This window comes from Cornus florida, unplaced genomic scaffold, assembly GCF_030987335.1.
Source record: "Cornus florida cultivar Cherokee Brave unplaced genomic scaffold, ASM3098733v1 CherokeeBrave_3.0.0_Hap2_Chr08, whole genome shotgun sequence".
Taxonomy (NCBI): domain Eukaryota; kingdom Viridiplantae; phylum Streptophyta; class Magnoliopsida; order Cornales; family Cornaceae; genus Cornus; species Cornus florida.
The window spans coordinates 60,569,925-60,590,563 of record NW_026775578.1 but is presented as its reverse complement, the minus strand read 5'-3'; the positions used below and the strand labels follow the sequence as shown (position 1 = coordinate 60,590,563).

At 35.2% G+C, this 20,639-nt stretch overlaps 2 protein-coding genes across 2 annotated transcripts; both read right to left on the bottom strand.

Moving 5' to 3' along the window:
• Positions 1 to 944: 944 nt before the first annotated feature.
• On the bottom strand, positions 945 to 2,180 carry LOC132270363 (putative glycine-rich cell wall structural protein 1). The gene is made up of 3 exons (XM_059771542.1): positions 2,081 to 2,180; positions 1,295 to 1,455; positions 945 to 1,148 (listed from the first exon to the last, which is right to left on the bottom strand). The coding sequence occupies exons 1-3, from the start codon at positions 2,178 to 2,180 to the stop codon at positions 945 to 947; spliced, it is 465 nt and encodes a 154-aa protein (XP_059627525.1).
• A 4,065-nt stretch (positions 2,181 to 6,245) lies between these two features.
• Positions 6,246 to 12,264, bottom strand: LOC132271825 (uncharacterized). Its single transcript, XM_059773319.1, has 2 exons — positions 10,764 to 12,264; positions 6,246 to 6,466 (listed from the first exon to the last, which is right to left on the bottom strand). The coding sequence occupies exons 1-2, from the start codon at positions 12,003 to 12,005 to the stop codon at positions 6,437 to 6,439; spliced, it is 1,272 nt and encodes a 423-aa protein (XP_059629302.1). The 5' UTR covers positions 12,006 to 12,264; the 3' UTR covers positions 6,246 to 6,436.
• Between the last annotated feature and the right edge of the window lie 8,375 nt (positions 12,265 to 20,639).

Below are 20,639 nucleotides of genomic sequence, written 5' to 3'. Positions count from 1 at the left end.
GCACTTAATTGATACTTTGAATTTAGGATGAGAGGAAAATTTAGTTTAAAATTTATACTAAATTTTCTTAAATCCTAAATTTAATGCACCAATTCCAAACATAGCATTCTGACGTTGAATCAGGTTAGGGTCAAGGTAATAGGCTAACAACTAAGAATATTCTTGGGAAAGGGGAAGATGAATGGTAAACAACTAAGAATATTCTTGGGAAAGGGGAAGATGAATGGTAACACAGTGACTTTAAGAAATAATACAAATGATCGTGCAACACATTTAATTTAAAGATGTAATATTCATGCAATCTATTTACTTTGAGAATGTAACACATTTATCTTGAAGTTACATTCCGAAAATAAAGATGTTAAATATGCACGCGCAAGTGCAATACAAAATTAATTACAAAACAGGTACAATACAAAATTTTCGACTGGAGAAAATTTTGGTTAGTAAGTCTTTAGAATCGTTTAGTGCTGGGACAACAAATGAATGGAAGCGAAATGAGAAGAGGTCAAAGAGGCACTCAACACGATGGAATGATTCCAACGCTTTATGTTTTTTTGTTTGAAAGTTTTAGATGTGAAATTGCAAAACATTATTTTACTAGCATACCCTTTAATATAAGGTAGAGTCAATGATTTAAGATAAAAGTATATACGGAAATAATCTCTTCTTAACCCAAATATATATATATATATATATATATATATATATATATATATATTAAATCATAATAAATGTTGGATCTGATGACTATTTTTTTTTTGGTAACTACCTCTTGAACACTTGCGTTAGGCGTGGATGAATGGAATGAAATGCCTATTTTAACTATTACTTTGAAATGACCATTCCATTCCCAAATTAATTTTTAAAAAATTTTAGTTCTCAAAAAACCCTCATGTATAAAGTCCAAAAACTACCACCGCCACCACTGCCTCCCGCCACCACTACCACTGCCTTCCGCCACCGCCACCGCCATCACCTTCCACCCTACCAACACCACAGTTGCCTTTCACCACCACCACCTTCATTGCCCTTCCATCACCGTCACTGCCATTTCCATAATTATTACCGCCTTCAACCACCACATCGTCGTCGCCTCCACTGCCTTCCACCATCGCTACCTCCACCATCGTCACCACCACCATCGACTTCCATCACCACCTTCCACCATTATCACCTTTAACCACCGCCACCTCCATTGCCTTCCACCATCGTCATTGCCACCACCACCACCACCGTCACCATTACCGCCACCACCACCTTCGCATTCGATCAACCCCCACCTTCCACTTACACCACTACTGCCACCACCGTCATTGCCACCGCCACCATTGTCGCCGTTTTTCACCACCACCACACCACTGCCACTACTTCCACCACTACTACCACTTTCATCGCCGCCACCACCACCACCACCATTGACTTCCACAACTGCTACTACCACTGCCACCTCCACTGCCTTTTATCGCCACCATCACTAGCGTGACCTCCACTGCCTTCCACCACTACCACCTTCCATCATCACCATCATCACCTACACCATTAACACCTTCCACCACCATCATCTCTGAGAGGGGTATTTTGGAGAATTCAATTTGAAATTTATTCCATTCTAAATTTTAAATTGGTCCAACCAAACATTAGAATAGTTATTATCATTCCATTCCTACACGTTTCATATTTGCAACCAAACAATGATTGTGAATGTCCATTCTATTCCATTCCCAGTTGCATTGCATTTCATTCCCACATGCCAAACTCCGGCCTAGTTTGGTACGCAGTAATGGAATGAGCATTCCATCCCAACCATTCCCTTGTTTGATATGAAATTTAGATTGGCAATGACCATTTCTTTAGGAATGAAAATCCGTTCCATGTAAACAGATGGATTGAAAATTCCTTCCAAGGAATTAAATTCTAGACCACCGTCGCCGCCACCACAATCCACCATCACCACCACCTCTTTCCCCCACCACCACCAGCAGCACCGCGGGGGGAGATCAGTGGTCAACTGGGCAGCAATTCCCACCATCAAATAGAGAAGACGTTTTCGATTACAAGAACCACCTTCTGCCACCACCTTTCTCCACCGTCACTGCCGCCACCAGCACCGCCGCTACCCTCCACCGCCACAACCACAATATATAGCCACCGCCACTACCTTCCATCTTCACCACCATTACTTAAAATTGTGATTATCATTTCATTCTAACATCATTTCATATTTGCAACTAAACAAAAGAATAAAAATGGCCATTCCATTTCATTCCATAACTTCATTTCATTTTCAGCTTCGTTCCATTCCCATTCATTTCATTCATGCGTATCAAATTAGGCCAATTACATCCAAAAGTCATTATAGTTGGTGTGGATAAATCTGTTATACTACAAAACGTAGCATTAGACTCTTAATAGTGTCTTTACAAGGGGGGAGGAAATATGGCAGCCGAAAGGAGAAATACTTTATTGCTCCTGTTATATTAATGAAATGACATCACCAACTGATTAAATCTTGAGACGTAGTGGTAGTACCCACTACAACAAAGTACCCATACCTTCCATCTTCACCACCATTACTTAAAATTGTGATTATCATTTCATTCTAACATCATTTCATATTTGCAACTAAACAAAAGAATAAAAATGGCCATTCCATTTCATTCCATAACTTCATTCCATTTTCAGCTTCGTTCCATTCCCATTCATTTCATTCATGCGTATCAAATTAGGCCAATTACATCCAAAAGTCATTATAGTTGGTGTGGATAAATCTGTTATACTACAAAACGTAGCATTAGACTCTTAATAGTGTCTTTACAAGGGGGGAGGAAATATGGCAGCCGAAAGGAGAAATACTTTATTGCTCCTGTTATATTAATGAAATGACATCACCAACTGATTAAATCTTGAGACGTAGTGGTAGTACCCACTACAACAAAGTACCTTTACTTATATGATAATATATAATTGGCAGATGGCACGAATCACCAGTGCAGAAAAGTATTTCTCCAAGGGAAAGAAACAAAATTAATTGTTTTTTTTTTTTTTTTTTTAAATTAGAAAGAGAGAAACGGACATGGGGATGAGTGATACTTCCGTCTTGGACTCTTGGTCCATTAATTTACTTCCAAATTGGACATTAAGAGAGAGAGAGTATTAGTTATATAATGAAGAATGATGTTACTCTGAATTATTAACCCTAACGTATCAGATACAACACAACTATATTAATGTAATTGGTGATGGAGTAACATTTAGATTAAAGGCTTCATCTTCCTTTCTCTCTCACTTTTGTGCAGCCTGTGGAAAGATATTTCTTTCGTACCCAGCCAAACAAAACAAATATATGAAACAACAATTGCCTTCTTGACATGTCTCTTTCATCACTCCTCATTTCCCTCTCATCTTATTCAAGGAATGGTAATAATTACTCCTACCATTGAATTGTATCAAAATTTTGTTTGAATATATATCATACAATGGGGAGAGGAGTTTGATAAATTTAATTTGGAGTACTAATACACGACACTCAAGGTGTTTCACAAAAAGGTAAGCTCATAGATCCCACTTATATGTGATACGCCGAGTCATTTGTTATGGTCGACTTTTTTTATTTTCTATTTAAGAGTGATAGAATGTCTCAATCCCCTCATTTGCAGCAACTTTAAAAAGATCTCCATTAAATTCTCATGCTGAGCTTGCTTTTGGTTGGAAAGTTCTTCCCGAATAAAATTAATTCAATGAATAAGATGGCTTTAAAAATTGCCATTTTAATACCCATCAACTTTGACTAGTAATACAAATCATTTTCGAAGATAAGTCAGACTCGAATTGAATTTCGAGACACTTTCTAAATTTCTATATTTTTAGGCCTAATTATTTTCACTCGTCAAACCTGTAACAGTGAAATATCACACTCATTAAAGCTTTCTTCTTAAGTCATCATTGTAAAAATAAATTATAATAATAATAAAAAAAAAACCATAGTTGGGAAGCATTTTGAGGCATCGGTTGGGTGGTGGTTGGGACCTAAAATTCATTTATACTGATTTAAGTATTTGTGTGTTATGTATTTATGAATGAAACATGGTTTTACAACATCAATTCGCATTGAGATATGATTAAACCTCCGAACTCAGAGCACTGCAGCCCCAAGGTGTGATGTGATGCACATGGGTGGGATCTGCTAATATCTCGGTTCTTCATTAAGCTTAGGTGATTAAAGACCGTATCATTGTTCATTAGTACTAATCGTGTAGTGCGCGTGGGTGGGACCCATGAAGATCTCGGTTATTCATTAAGTTTTTGTGTTCGGAAACGTATAGTTGCTCATTAACATTAATCGTGTGATGTGTGTGTAGAAACTTTGAAGATCTCGGTTCTTCATTATTAGGCTTTTGTGTTCGAAAACCGTATCACTGCTCATTGACACTAATCATGTGATGCACGTGAGTGAAATCTGTGAAGATCTCGGTTCTTTATTAAGCTTTAAGCTTCTATGTTCGGAAATCGTGTCAATTTCAATTTTAGTATATCCGGATTTATATACTTCGAAATATAATTTGAGGCAAAAAAAAAAAAAAAAAAACAAACTATAAAATTAAAAAAATGGCCAAAACTTGGAAAATCTTTACCAAATTTAGGAGTGGAGGGAAATGATTCACATCCAAACTTCCCTTTCGGTTCCCCATATTAGATCCAAAACTGTCAAAATTTACAACCATGCACGTGTTTGGAGGGCTAGATATTGGCAATAATTTCTGGGCTTATCTCATCCAGTAAAGACTGTAAAGGGATAACAAAATAAATGAAATAATTATCCAAACAAAAGGAAAACGACACTTTTTTTTGTATTTATGTGAAGTCACAGTCTGAAAACATAAATCTAAACATATATGTATGAGGACTATGAGTTTTCAGTGTGTGTGTGTGTGTGTGAGTAATACTACGGACTCTATCCTCGAGGGATTTCTATGGTCCTCGCAGCTTCAAACTGAACCGTCCATCCACCACATGGTGTATATAAGCCTTTTAGATACGCATATTTATTTATGTATGATTTCATAGATTTTGAATTGGGAATATCAATTTAATCCGTTCGTCTGTCCAAATCTGCCCCTAATAGAACGGATTTGAATGTATCCTAATCGAATAAGAGCAGATTTAAAAATAGAGGCAAAACTCGAACCCTCTCCGAACGATTATTAATATATATACTATACATATATATACATACACTATATAAATGTCAATAGTATTTTTATCGTTTATATACATTTTTAATGTTTAATTAATAAGTGTGTCATATATATTAACTATTTATTAAAAAATATATTTAGCTAAGTAATAAATCACGTATTTATGATAGACCATGGACGATAAAAATAAAATAGAATTCAAACCTTACGGTTGAGACCTTCCTAATGATTGCCTTATTTTAATATTCTTTTGATATATATATATATATATATATATGTTTTGGTTTCAATTGAGATTTGGGTTCTCTATTTTCTTATTATTATTCTGCGCAAGCCACGAAATTTAATTTCTAATTTTATTCAGGCTTTTGAAAAGTCTATGCAAGAAACTTCTTAAAACTTAACACTGAAAAATAGTGTTACTTGGACTGAATTTTTGAAATCAATTGCTTGATTGAACACTATTAATTGATTATTATTATTAATGAATGACATGTACTCTTTTGATAAAATAAGAGAAAGTAAACTTACAGTAGAATTGCAGCAATAAGAAAACCACATTAGTTAATATTAAGGTACTGAGACAAAGGAACATTAGTTATTATTAAGGTAAGAGATAGTGGCTAATCAAAATTAACATGAGAGACCTTAATAGATTTGAGATATAAAAGGAGACATAACGTATAATTAAATAATAATAATAATAATTTACACCATAGATCACATTCAAATGGGATATGGAAAGATGATGATTCATTTCTCAAATACGTAGGGAAGTATTGCCCGTCAAACCTCAAGGGATTGGCTCAAGTGTTAAATCAGTTGGTCTAATGCCGCCTGAAACATCAGGTTTAAAGTTCGACTCCTCCTACGTACAAACAATTCCTTAAGAGAGCGTGTATCAACTAAGGAAAAAAAAAGTATTGTCCGTCCACATGTTTTTTTTTTTTAGTAAGCCTTCCTCAGGTAGAAGCTATGATAGCATTTCCATGACTATGTTTATCAGACCTAGTTCATCGTGTCATCAACCAATTATATCTCGTCACATAAAAAAAAAAAAGTATTACGTGTCAGCATTTAATTAGTTGGTGGTGATACCATGTCATCCATATACCAGTGGCATTAAAGTATTTCTCCAACATTAGGCAGGCTAAAAACTAGGCATCGACCAGGAATTTATCATTTTATTCCATCTCAGGTAATCAGCTTCCATGAAACACTGCATTGGCAACATATCCTCATATAAAGGGCAATCTAGGAACAGTACCCTAAAAAAAAAAAAACTAGAGTAGTCAATAGAGCTCCAACAGATGAAGATCCCAACAAAAGCAGTTTAATGTTCTACATTCAATTTTCCTCTCTTAAAATGCACATAGGCTATTTTAAAGGTAAAATGTAATTCTAAATAGAGGAAAACATATTCACTTTCTAAACTCAATTTTAGACATCTAAAATGTATAAATCTCTAACAAAGGCAGCCCAGAAATTGCTTTCAAGATGCATATCAGGAGAAACATCTAATATAAACAACTGTCAATTATAATGGCACATATCCTTAAAGTTCAGAACTGTTAAACATTAACTGTGTCAAAAATCAAACCTAGGCCACCAAGGAATTCAACATATAAATGACCTTCTAAAAGTAATTGAATGGCTAGAAAATCAAGACAGTTGATTAATTTACAATCAGAGTAATAACATTTCATGTCTATTACTGTCATAATCTTCTATTCGTCTGCTATATTATTTCTTCTCTGCTCACCTATTCTCAATTCTCAGCTTCTACATGTTTTCAATAAAGATAAAGAATAATAAAAGCCTACCTAAACATATTTAAGTTGTCATTAAGAAAAGAACAACACTCCGACTCAAGAACTAAAATATTCCACGTGGAACTTTAATACTATAAAAATAAATCAAGAAACTCCAATTTGGTATCTTCCTAAGACGAGAATATCAAACTTCCTCTATTCAACACACTTGCACCCTAAATTACCATAATGTAAATATCATCTGCTGACACCTGAAATCAATCATGAAGGTTAGGCAATAGAACAGCGTCCTATATTGCAAAACCTATTCAAGCCCTAAAATTAGCAGCAAGCCATACCTTTCAATCATAATCTTCACCATTGTGATCTTACAGCAACACATCATTGCATTAAACAAGAGATATTTGTTGTAATACAAAGAATTACTCAATATCCAGTGCACATGTAACACTCCAAGAATCGTTGAATTTGATTAACATCCCCATCATACCCCATCCCCCACACCCACACCAGAGAAAGTGTGCTTGGTGTGTGACATTGGCATTAGTGCATCTCCCGTGCTTACGTGTGTGTTGGGGGTGGGGGGAAGGAAGGAAAATAGAGATTAATATAATTACTTTATATATAACAAATGTTACCAACCAGCAGTCTTAATGATCGTCAACTACTCACTCTTATTCAAAGTTTTGATGTACCTGTATACGAGTGCCAAACTTGTTACAGGGCAATAGATCAGTCCTGCTAAATTTCACAAGAGTAACAGCCATTATGGTGCCATAAAGATCATAACTGCCCATTATAATGTCACAATGGGCTGCTATGCTGCCAAAGGGCGCTCCCCACCACACCCCCCCCCCCCCCCCCCCCCCCCCCCTCTCGCTCTCTCTTTTTATCTCTTATATTTCAAGCTTTGGAATGCTGCAGATAAACCATCTACAAGATTTAACCTCCTATATTAGATCAAGAATTCAGTTGTAAGTTCCACATTAAACCATCTAAGACTGATTTAGGCATTAGTTGTTAAAGGTGTGCGTAGACTTCAAAAAATCAGACGAGTCAAGGCTCAACAGTAGTGCCTCCGTCTACTACAGGCCAAACCCTTAAGTAAGGCTCACGTAAAACCTTGAAGCTCGCATTTTTTTGCAAGCTCCAGGCTCAGAAAAAGTGCACTTCTTATGTTTTATTCATTCGTAAATGTCGTTTTCTTTTCTTTCTTTTTTTATTTTTATTTTTTTTTATGACATGAATTTATGTACTCTACATCACATCATGGTCATATTCGATAGATCATATCATATTGTTTAATCTTAATGTATATTAAACAGGATTCACGGTACATTTAACGGAATTCACTAGTTATATTAGTTGTATTTAGTTCTTGATTCTGAATTATTATGATAATATAACATATGTTCAAAGTCTAGTAATCAAATTTCTCTATTGTTACTCTTCTTTAATAATATTCAATTTAGTTAATGCGCATGCATATCGAAAAGATTTATTCACATTGAATTAAAAATCTACTAATTATTTTTCTCAATTGTTACTCTTTTTTAATGATATTTGATTTAGTTAATGCGCATGCATATCGAAAATATTTATTCACATCGAATTACTTGACCTTCTAAATTTATATGTCAAAATTCCATTTTTAAAATACTTTGACTCTACCGTGTTACATATCTCGAATTGTTCTAAATATATATTGATTTAACTGAATCTGTATGCAAACTGAAAAAATATATGTATATTGATTTAGCTAATCCATTGAGCTACCATGCTAACAGATTCCTTTCCTCTGATCTTGACTAGTTTCTGTTGATTTATTTTAATTTTTTCTATATTTAAATATAATAATAATTTAATTAAGTTGATCAAGCTCATGCCTTAGTATGCCTTATGCTAAGGCTCTACGAGACCTTGGTTCCATTCAATGCCTTGAGCCTTTTACTAACTATGGATTTGTGTAAATTTTGTTATCTTTAGCCTAGAACTCTTGTTTGAAGTCATATTACAAGCATTTAATTCTGAATCCATTTCCAGTTTTCCTTAGTTGGATCTACCACCTCACACTATTTGTATTATATTGAGTTGAAGATGTTTCAACATGCTTAATCGAATAATTTAAAAGATTTCATCTGTAAGACCGATAGTCATTGTCATAGAAGTAATGGAAGGTATCCAACCTAGTATTTCTTAAAACAAGGATTCTATACAACTGCTTGTGTTGTGAAGTAATTTCTATTATAAATCCTGCATGAGAAATATACCAATAATGCTGCTCTTATTAAAGAAGATATTGATGCCAAACAGGTGACAAGAATTAGAAATATTTATAAGACCAGCAATGTTCAATCTATACCCAGTGACTTTAATATTTATACCACATAAATACTTAAAAGAATTAGTAGGAACAACTCTTAAACCAAGTTTAGATTTGACCCAGGGATAAGAAGTAAATCCAGTTTGCCTAGAGATTCAAAACTCCTAAAATTATAGGCATAGTTGTTAAAGGTGCGCCTAAGCTCCAAACAAAAGCCTCAGAATCGTCAAGGCTCGGCTAGAGTGCCTCAACCTACTACAGGGCCGGGCCCCTTCAATCAGGTTCACGCTTTTTAGTAGGCTCCAGGCTCAAAAAAAGGCGCGCCTTGTAGTTTTTAATCATTTATTCATATCATTTTCTTTTTTGTTTAATGACTTACTAAGATAAAATGTTCTATATCATGTATCATATTGTTTCAACCTTATGACATATTTGACAAAATTCATAAATTTATGGTTCACTACTTGCATTAACTGCAGTTAGTGCTTGATTCTGAATATATTTAATAATATATGGTCTAATATGCATTATAATTACACATGCGCCTTACTTCAATCAGGCTAGCGCCTTATACTGCGCCTTGCGCTTAGGTTCTAGAAGGCCTTTGGCGCCTTTAGCCTTTAACAACTATGATTATAGGTATTCCAGTTAATAACTAATACATAAAAGGAAGTGGTTCTAAGTGTTGCACTTTCAGTTCCAAATAGTATTAGTATGATCTATATTTCCAACTATCATAAAGAGCAGACATCATAAAAGTAATGGTAGCAGATAGTATTAGGACTGGTACTATTATGACATGATGATGATGAATTTCTTGCATATATATATAAGAAGAGAGATACAAGGGAACTTTACATAACAGCGAGTAATTAAGAAATAACCGTGACTTAGAAAGCTCTAGTCACAACAAATCTCCTTATATATGCTCCATGTTTCTATCAAACAATGTTACAAAAAAACAAGTAATATGCACGTGTAGAATTTTATTCAATTATGAATTTTGTCAACAATCACGAAACTAAACATTGAATATTTAGTCCCCTCCATTTCATTTATCTATAATTATGATAATACTAGGATAGCAGAAGCATCCCTGTAAATATATATCTCTTGCCTTAGGAAGTTTACAAGCATGATATTCATACAAAAACAGACTTATCAGTCAAGGTGAAAAATAAAGCCTCCATAAAATGGTTACAGTTGCTCCAGAATTTCAAATAATCAATCAAAGAAAGAAAAAAGGGTATTGTTACAAGCAAATCACTTTGCTCAAAACTGGACAAAAAACCGTATCATGGCCAATTATTGAAGGCTGGGACAGAAACAGAGTCACGAAACATACAAAATGCCACGTCGATAGAGAACAAGATTCGCTGAAGTAAACAAGGCCCAAACAAAGACAACCCACCAAGCCATAAACAACGCAAAGTTTTTAAACAAAACAGAGCAAGGCAGTAAACTACATACCAATTGGAAAGAGTCAAACAAGTTATCATCAATCTGAGATAATCCAAGAAAGAGAAGCATCAATGCTGGTGGCACAAAAAACTGCAGTGCCACAAGACACAAGTAATGGTTGTGCAGAAAAACCTTTGCCCGACTGAAATCCAAGTCAGGAACCTTGCTGGAGTGCAATCTCTGATACCAACATAACACTGCTTCGTTCAAATACATTTGCAAATTCGGGCGCACACTTGCAATTTGGAGAAGTCCCGAAAACAACAAACACCAAAGCCTCAACTTATGAAAATCAACTCGCGACATACCCACATTTCCAACCAGCTCCTCAAAATCTCCATTACTACCAATCAAATGTGATCCTTTCCTCCCATCCATTCTTTTGTTAATCAGAAGTTCGGCCAACGGATTAACCCAAAGCAATGAAGTGAAGACAATCAACAAATAATTAGCATAAAGAAGCATTCTACCAATCCATCCACAAGAAATTATAGACAAATTACAACAAATCTGATCCGATCCAATCCAAAATGCACGGGCACTCTTTGCTGCCGGCATGAACAACAAACCAGCAATGCACCCCATCAAAACAGCTATCCAAAACCTCACAAACCCATCAAACGATTCAAACCCAAAATCAAAAAACAAATAAGGAACAATTCCAAAAACAACAGCAAGCCCTGAGAGAAACCCTAAAACCCCCAGCAGAACACTCAATTGCTTCTCCGACCTCTTAGTCGCAGACCGCTCAAACGAAACCCTAGCAATCAATACAAAAACCCTACAAACACATACAAACCCTAAAATCATCGGCACTACAGACCCATTTGCTAAAATCCCAGAATCTTCCGACCCAGATAGAAATTTGTGAAGCAACATACACGAACAGGCCACAATTGTGAAATTGAAAACGCTTCGATACGCACTGAAGTAGATTCGTGTTTGGAGGTGATTGTCATTGAGTTTGAGCCTGAAGATCTGAGCTTTGCTCTCATCGAACTCAAACTTTTCCTTGGATCGCTTCCTATTCTTCAAGTCAGCGTCGGATGTGCCTGGTCTTCGAATCGCTGCTCTGATACCACCACCTTGTCGAGAGCTGTTGTTGGGGCTGACATCGTCTGGGTGGACATAGGTGTGGAGGCCATGGAGGAAGAGAGTGGAGATCTTGAGGAGAGAGAGGATTGTAGTTAGAGAGAGAGCGAGTAAAGCTTGAAGTATCAGATTGACGTGGGAGAAAAGGATTGAGGGCATGATCTTCGTCAAAATTGTACGAACCGAAATGGGTCTTTAGATTCTGATAGTGACGACAGATTGGAGCAACAAACACGTATGAGATCTCAAAACACGGGGGAGACTGGGTTCAAGAGAGTGGACAACATTGTCGATTTTCGTTTGGTGTGTGACTCTCTGTATTCTTCGGATTGGTCGCCTGAGCCCACTGGTCTTGCTTACATTGGAACCAAATCCATTTGAATAATGGATTTTCTAGGCTGCCTACTGGATCTGTTGCCAATTGCTGAATGGGCAAAACAAAAATAAAAATCATGCTTATACGTATGTATTAAAAATAAAAAATATTTTTTTTTTTTTATTTTTGTGAAAAATAGGAAAACATACAAAAAAAATATATATATATATTTAAGAATTACTATAAATATATAGACTTATGGACTCATATTTATCATTTGATGATGTCAAATTTATAATTTTTTTTTTTTTTTTTCCCGAAAAGTAAGGTTTTTTTAACAAATAAAGAAGAGTAAACACTAAAATGGACATGGAATAACATTGTTCATTTTCCAAACTGTTCTTAATATTTTTATGTACCATTTTTGTGTATAAAAGTACAACTCTTATGAACATAGGTACAATATTATGTGTAGACCATGTCTAGATACAAAAAAGAGTGGTAGCTGATGACATGGTCTGATAAAAAAAATAGTGCCTATATACACAAGAGTAGCACCTTCATGCACAAAAGTAATACTTGTATGTGTTAGTCACTAATTGACTCTAGAGGGGGGTGAATAGAGTCAATGGCCAATTTTTGCAATTTATAAAATATTAAATCTAACAAACTGTTAAGCACAGAGGAATTGAAACATTCAAGTAGTATATGGCACAAGTATAAGAGAGATAGAGATGAGAGATTGCAAACTATGACTTGGTGATTTAGCGAGGTTCGGAAACTCCTACTCTTCGGCTCAAGGTCCCCCTTGAGACTTCCTAAATTCACTAGAGCTTCTCCTTAATGGTGGAGAGCAAACCTTCAATTGAAGCAAGACTTTGCTTCTCTTCCTTGTTAGGAGAACACCCTTCTCCTAGGCTTCCTTTGGATCACACCAACCCTTTTACAATAACTTGGAATAGAAATGAATTGTACAATAAATCTCTCAAAGATAGAAGTACACAGTTCTGCTCACGACTATAGTAAAGATGAATATATATGAAGCTCAAAATTACTACAATGGAATGAAATGTAAGAGAGGAAATGAAAGCAGTGGAAATGAAAGCTCAACGAATGCTTTTTTAATGCTTTTCAAGAATGGTAGAATGCTCTCTGTAATGGTGTATATTATGATGCATACCAACCTCTGTATTTATAGATAAACAATGGTCAATATAGCTGTTGCAGGTGGTTGGGAAACAATAAATGAAAAAGTTTCCATTGTAAATCAAAACCCTAGAAGGAGTCGGCTCTTGTAAACAAGAGGAGGCGGCTCCCTAGCCTTGAGAGCCGACTCTCCATTTTGGGAGCCTGCTCTTTGGATGGAAACTTCATTTTTCGTTGAAAAATAGCTTACAGGAATGTTGAGAGCCGTCTCTATTTTTATGGAGCCTTCTCTATTTGAAATAGAGCCTGCTCTAATTTTCTGAGCCTTCTCTAGTTTTATAGAGCCTTCTCTACTTTCCCGAGCCTTCTCTAATTTTTGTAGAGCCTTATCTATTTTCAGTAGGAGACTTAAAATGAATTCCAGTATGATGTGAGGCTCATGTGTGAATGTGTTCAAAAACCTAATGAGCTGATTTTATGTTCTTTGAAAAATGAAATGAGAATAATATGCATAAATTGTAATTTTGAGCTTCAAAATATATTCAACTGAACTTTGACATTAAACCTTAAGCTCTCACCATCCTATATATTCTTTTCTTCATTTCTTGACCATGATCGTTTAGGCTTGATGAAGATTTGCTGAAGGGCTTGAATAATCTTTGAAGTCCAAGTTTTTTCTTCAATTTCTTGCACCTTGAGGCTTCCTTAAATCCAGTATCTGAAATGCTTAGAATGGATCTTCTAGCTCAACATTGAGGATTGAATATTGATCAACTGTATATCACTCAATGAAAATATTAGTACTTAAACATCATTAATGGTTTGTAATCATCAAAATATAAGATTGACCTTTAGATAGAATCCTTAGGCCAACAATCTCGCCCTTTTAGATGATGACAAAACATTGATGTGTTTATAGTCAACGTGGAGTTGCATTAGAAAGAATGCTCCCCCTATCAATAAGCATATCTTGAAAATCATATCATGCTTGATTCTATAACAATTATTTTAGACAATTTGAAAGCATTTAAATTTCACAGACATTTTTAGAAGTCTCCCCCTATCAATATGCATCTATCAAGGTATTTAAAAAGCAATAGAATAGACACATAGCACATCAGCATAATAGCACATCATCATAAGAACACATCTTTCTCCCCCTTTGTCATCTCAAAAAAAGGTGGGAGACTAAATGAATAAATAAATAAAAATAATTTGCCATTTCAGGAAATATCAGAGAAACATGAATTAAAGGGCAAATGATGAGCAAATATGTCATTTTATAGATAACAGAAGTCAATACAGAAGGAGACTGTGAACACGACTACCATATGACAAACAAAAGCATAGTTTATAAAACACAGGTAAAAAAAAAAAAAAAAAAATGCTTCTCTAAAGCAAATAAGGCTAATAAGTGAACACAAAAGTAGGTTTGAAATGGAGAAAAACTATTCTAAGGAGAAGAAGGTCCATATTGGTTTCGAAATTCTGCAAAATCCTCATTAAGATGAATGATTGCCATGTGCATTTCGTCAAGTTGAGTTTGTTGTTTTTCAAGAGTGGCCTGGTTTTGACGAGTGCCTTTGAGAATTTCCAACAAGAGAGCACGATTGGTACGATTTTCAACTGGAACTTCCTCATTTTCATCATCGTCATCACTTTCATGTTCGTCTTTATCCGCATCATCAACATCCTCAACCTCTTCTCCTCTAGCTCTAGCCTCTTCGAACCTGCGTTGCCTAGGATAAAACCACACTCCATTGGAATCCCTTTTTAGCCCCATTGATGCAAGATTTGAGGCAGTGAGAATGTGTCTTGGCCCTGGTTTGATTACTTCACGATTATCAAGCAGAACCTTCTTAGCCATAAATATGTGAGTGAGAACCATGGCATAATATAGAGAGACCTTTTTCTTTCTTTTGCATGTAAGTAGGTGATGAAATATTATGTATGCAAGATCAAAGTGCTTGCCATTTAAAACACACCAGATAAGAAAGACGTCCATGTGGGAAACTTTGGATCGACTGCTGGATTTGGGAAGAATAGAGTACATGATGATCTTGTGAATCAACCGGGCTTCCATAGTTAATTGCTTGGTGTTGACCTCTTTGGTATTGGTTACATTGGAATCATAACTCATTGCCAAATAGCCGTGAGTTTATTAAAACCTTGTCCTTTAAACCAGTTGAAATGAGAATAGAATTGAATTCCATCCACAGGGGGAAGGTGAAGGATTCGAGCAATGCTGTTTGTATCAAGGTGAAAATATATTCCAGCCACATAGCAGTTAAGTTTTTCTTCTACAGGCATTTCTTCAAGATGAGTGTAGAATAACTTTACTAATTTTGGATAATATCCTTCATTCATCCCAACAAATGATCCAAGGCCAATTGCATCAAACAATCTATAGGTGTTGAGATGAAGATCATTGCAAATTGTGTCAGACAACACCATTGTTGTGGCCACTTTTCTATACTGAAAGAATTTGTCATATATGCTTTTGTATGTGGGGTTTTTATATAGCATGGTGGCAGAGATTTGAAGTGGAGGAGGATTTGGTTCACTAGGACCTGATTCATCATTATGTTGAGTAGACCGTTTTTGTCCACTAGAAGGATTCTTTCTACGTGAGAATGAAGCCGTGGACATTTCTAGAAATTAAACTGAAATTACAGAAGGAATTCTCTGAATAAAAATCCAATTTAAAAGCCAATGAAAATTTCAAGTCTCAAATTAGTTTAGACTAAAGATTAATATTAGAATTAATAAAACAAATTGAACCAATGAAAAGGCCCAGTTTTAAAATGCTCATTCAGTTAGAATTTTGAGTGTAAAAAAAAAAAAAAAATTTGTCTAGACATGAAGAACCAAAATGGAATCATAATAGAGGATTCAAATTTAAACTTAAATGGAAGCACATGGAATTTTGACAAGTCAGTGCATGGAACAACCTAAAATTTTTGCTTGATAAACCCAAAAATTTTTTTTATATAACATGCTCTAGGGATTGAAATATATAAATTCATCTTGAGAGCAGAAATTCGACAGAATTTTGAAATGTTACTACCCAAATGAACTATAGTCATCACATGTTTCAAATTTATTCAAAAATAAATTCAAATAAAAAAAAAATGGGTTTGATAACAAAATTTATGCAATAACTCAAGATTTGATCTAAATATAATGGATCAACAAATTGATTAAAAGACAAATAGAAGCTTGTGGAATAAATTTTGAATTTACAGACCATAAATAAGCCAATTTCATATGGAAGAGAAAAGCTACGGTATAGTTAAGAGATTCATGGAATGATGGATTCAAAGGATGAAATTAAAAATTAATGACTGAAAATACAATTAAAAGGCAATGAATTTATGAAATGTGGAAATAATTAGATGGAAATTCACATACTTGTGAAAAAACTGGAGGAGAATGAAGAATGCCCTTGCCGAGATGCTCTCTGGAAGTGGATGAGGTTATGCCCAATAGTGAGTAGATATATATAAATATAACATCCAACAGTGTAGAGAAGAATTCGTGAGGCCTATATTCAGGGAATGGAGCCGGCTCTTGGAATTTTAATGAAGCCGGCTCTTAGATTGTTGAGCCGGCTCTTTGTCCATTGGCAGCCAGCTCTTAAAAAATTGATGGAGCCGGCTCTTAGCAATTTTAGAGCCGGCTCCTTGCCAAGAAAAAAAATAATACTCGGCTCAAGGAAGAAATTTGAGACGGCTCTAAACAATTTTTGGAGACGGCTCAATTAATTTTTAGAGCCGGCTCTTTTGGGTTTTTTAGAGATGCCGAGAGTTGGATGTTTAAGGTATTTTAGGAGCCGGCTCTTCCTTTATGTTGAGCAGGCTTAATTGTCTGCAGAGGAGATCCCGAGAGTTAGAAGAAAATAGCACTTCAGGAGCCAGCTTTACCTTTTTCTAGAGACGGCTCTTCCTATTCCAATTTGTATGCAGGTTGGGGAGCCGGCTCTTGTTTTTATAAAGCAGGCTCTTTCTTAAAATTTTTGAGATCCCAAGAGCAAGCAATTTGATATCATCTGTGGAGACTACTCTGCCTTGTGTAGAAACGGCTCTTTTTCTTCAAAGTGACCACTCTTTTTCTGAATAGAGCTGGCTCTGCTGCTGCTTTGCTTTATTGATGTATTTCTTCTTCTAAGCACATTCCAATTTCCCTTCTAAGCAAACAAAATCTATCTTCTTGGAGTGGTTTTGTAAAAATATCAGCTAATTGTTTCTCCGTATTGACAAACATAAGTTCAATGTCGCCCTTAGAGACATGATCCCTAAGAAAGTGATACCTAATTTCTATATGTTTTGTCCTAGAATGCTGAATCGGATTTTTTGAAATACAAATTGCACTTGTATTATCACACATTATAGGAACATAATCAAAACGAAGTCCAAAGTTCTCAGGTTGTTGTTTAATGTAAAGCATTTGAGCGTAACAACTACCGGCTGCAATATACTCGGCTTCCGCCGTTGATAGAGTTACAGAGTTTTGTTTCTTACAGGACCAAGATACCAGTGATTGTCCAATGAAGTGATAAGTCCCGCTAGTGCTTTTTCTATCAACTTTGCATCCTCCAAAGTCAGTATCCGAGTAACCAACAAGTTCAAATGATGTATGTCTAGGATACCAAAGACCTAAGAATGTAGTATAACTTAAATAGCGAAAGATGCGTTTAACAACACATAGATGAGATTCTTTAGGGCAAGATTGAAAACGAGCACATAAGCATACACTAAACATGATGTCCGGTCTACTTGCGGTTAAATATAAGAGACTACCAATCATACCTCTATATTTTTTAATATCCACATTAATGCCCTTTTCATCTTTGTTAAGTTTCAAAGATAAGCTCATTGGAGTATTGGCATGTTTGACTTCCTCCAAACCAAATTTCTTTAGCAAATCCTTAACATACTTAGATTAGCAAACAAAAATGCCATTAAGTGTTTGTTTGATTTGCAACCCTAAGAAGAAGGTTAGTTCACCCATCATACTCATTTCAAATTCAGTTTGCATACTAGAGGCAAACTTTTCACATAGTACACTATTGGTTGATCCAAAGATAATATCATCAACGTAAATTTGAATGACCAACAAGTTGCAATCAATGGTTTTAGTGAAAAGAGTATTGTCAATTTTTCCTCGAATGAACCCTTTAGCAAGTTAAAAACCACTAAGTCTTTTATACCAAGCTCTTAGAGCTTGTTTCAAACCATACAATACTTTTGTCAATTTGAAAACATGGTTTAGACAATTATAGCTTTCAAAGCCAGGTGATTGTTCAACATACACTTCTTCTTTAATGAAGCCATTTAAGAAAGCACTTTTTACATCCATTTGATATAACTTAAAGTTTTTATGAGATGCAAATGCAAGGAGCATTCTTATAGCTTCAAGTCGAGCTACAGGGGCAAAGGTTTCCTCATAATCAATTCCTTCTTCTTGATTATAACCTTGAGCAACAAGTCTTGCCTTATTTCTCACAATTGTTCCCGATTCATCCTTTTTATTTCTAAACACCCACTTTGTGCCAATGACAGTTTTATCTTTAGGTCTTGGAACCAAATGCCAAACTTCATTTCTTTCAAATCGATTAAGTTCTTCTTGCATGGCCAAAAGCCAAGATTCATCATTTTCGGCTTCAAAAATATTCTTTGGTTCAAGTTAGGAAACAAAAGCTACATAGTTGCAAATATTACTTATTTGAGATCTAGTGCTTACTTCTTTAGATGGATCGCCAATAATTTGATTTATTGGATGATTAGACACTTGCTTCCAAGCCTTAGGAAGAGTATCTTCATGAGAGTGACTATCTTTTGGAACATCTTTGGAGTGATCTTCAATAGACGAACCATTTAAATCAAGATTTTCAATGTTCTTTTCAATCTCAATCACATCTTCATTATCATCCAATGAGCACCTAAGAGGGGGTAATGGTGATTCATCAAATACAACGTGTATAGATTCCACAACCACTAGTGTTCTTTTGTTGAACACTCTAAATGCTTTGCTACGAGATGAATATCCTAGAAAAATACCTTCATCCGATTTAGGTTCAAATTTTCCTAGACTATCTTTGTCATTCAACACGAAGCATTTACACCCAAAAACTTTAAAGTATCCAATATTTGGCTTCCTTTTGTTCCAAAGTTCATAAGGAGTCTTATTAAGAAGTTTTCTAATAATGACCCTATTTATAACATAGCATGAGGTACTAACGGCTTCGGCCCAAAGAGTTCTAGGAGATTTATGTTCATTTAACATAGTCCTAGCCATTTCTTGGAGAGACCTATTTTTCCTTTCAACGACTCCATTTTGTTGAGGAGTTCTAGGAGCCGAAAGATTATGATTGTATCCATTTTCATCACAAAATCTTTCTACATCTTGGTTATCGAACTCTCTTCCTCTATCACTTCTAATGGATTTAATCTTACACTCTTTCTCGTTCTCGACTCTCTTACAAAATTTAGCAAAGATTGCATGAGCCTCATTTTTGTGTGTAAGGAAAAATACCCAAGAGAATCTAGAGTAATCATTAACAATGACAAATGCATAGAGTAATCCACCAAGACTAGTAATTCTCTCCGGACCGAATAAGTCCATATGAATTAATTCAAGTGGTCTTGTAGGTTGTTATGTCCTTTTTTCTTTTAAATGATGTCTTGATTTGCTTGCCTATTTGGCATGCGCTACAAGTTTTATCTTTAAAAAAATTAGTCTTTGGGAGGCCTTTGACTAATTCATTTCTAGATAGTTTTGAAATCAAATCCATACTAGCATGACCTAACCTTCTATGCCACAACCAACTATTTTCATTTGAGAATACAAGGCACTTGATATCTTGATAATGTAATTCACACAAAAGCAAAGTGTACACATTACCATTTCTTAGAGCATGAAAAACTTCATTATTATCATTTTTGACAATGCATTTATCCGATTTAAACAAAACATCATATCCTTTATCACATAGTTGGCTAATACTAAATAAGTTGTGTTTTAAGCCTTTAACAAGTAAAACGTCATCAATAGATAAGGAAGAGGAGATACCAATAGTTCCAATGCCAATGACCTTGCCTTTTGAATTGTCACCGAATGTAACATTTCCTTCTTTGTGAGGTTTGATGGAGCGAAATTTTGATTGATCTCCCGTCATATGTCTTAAGCATCCACTATTAAGGAACCATTTGTCCTTGGATGACTATGAAGACTTCACGCAAACCTGCAAAATGAATTTAAGTAATCTTCTTTTGGTACCCACATTTTTTTGGATCCATGAGAGTTAGGAAGAAGCACATAAGTCCCTTTAA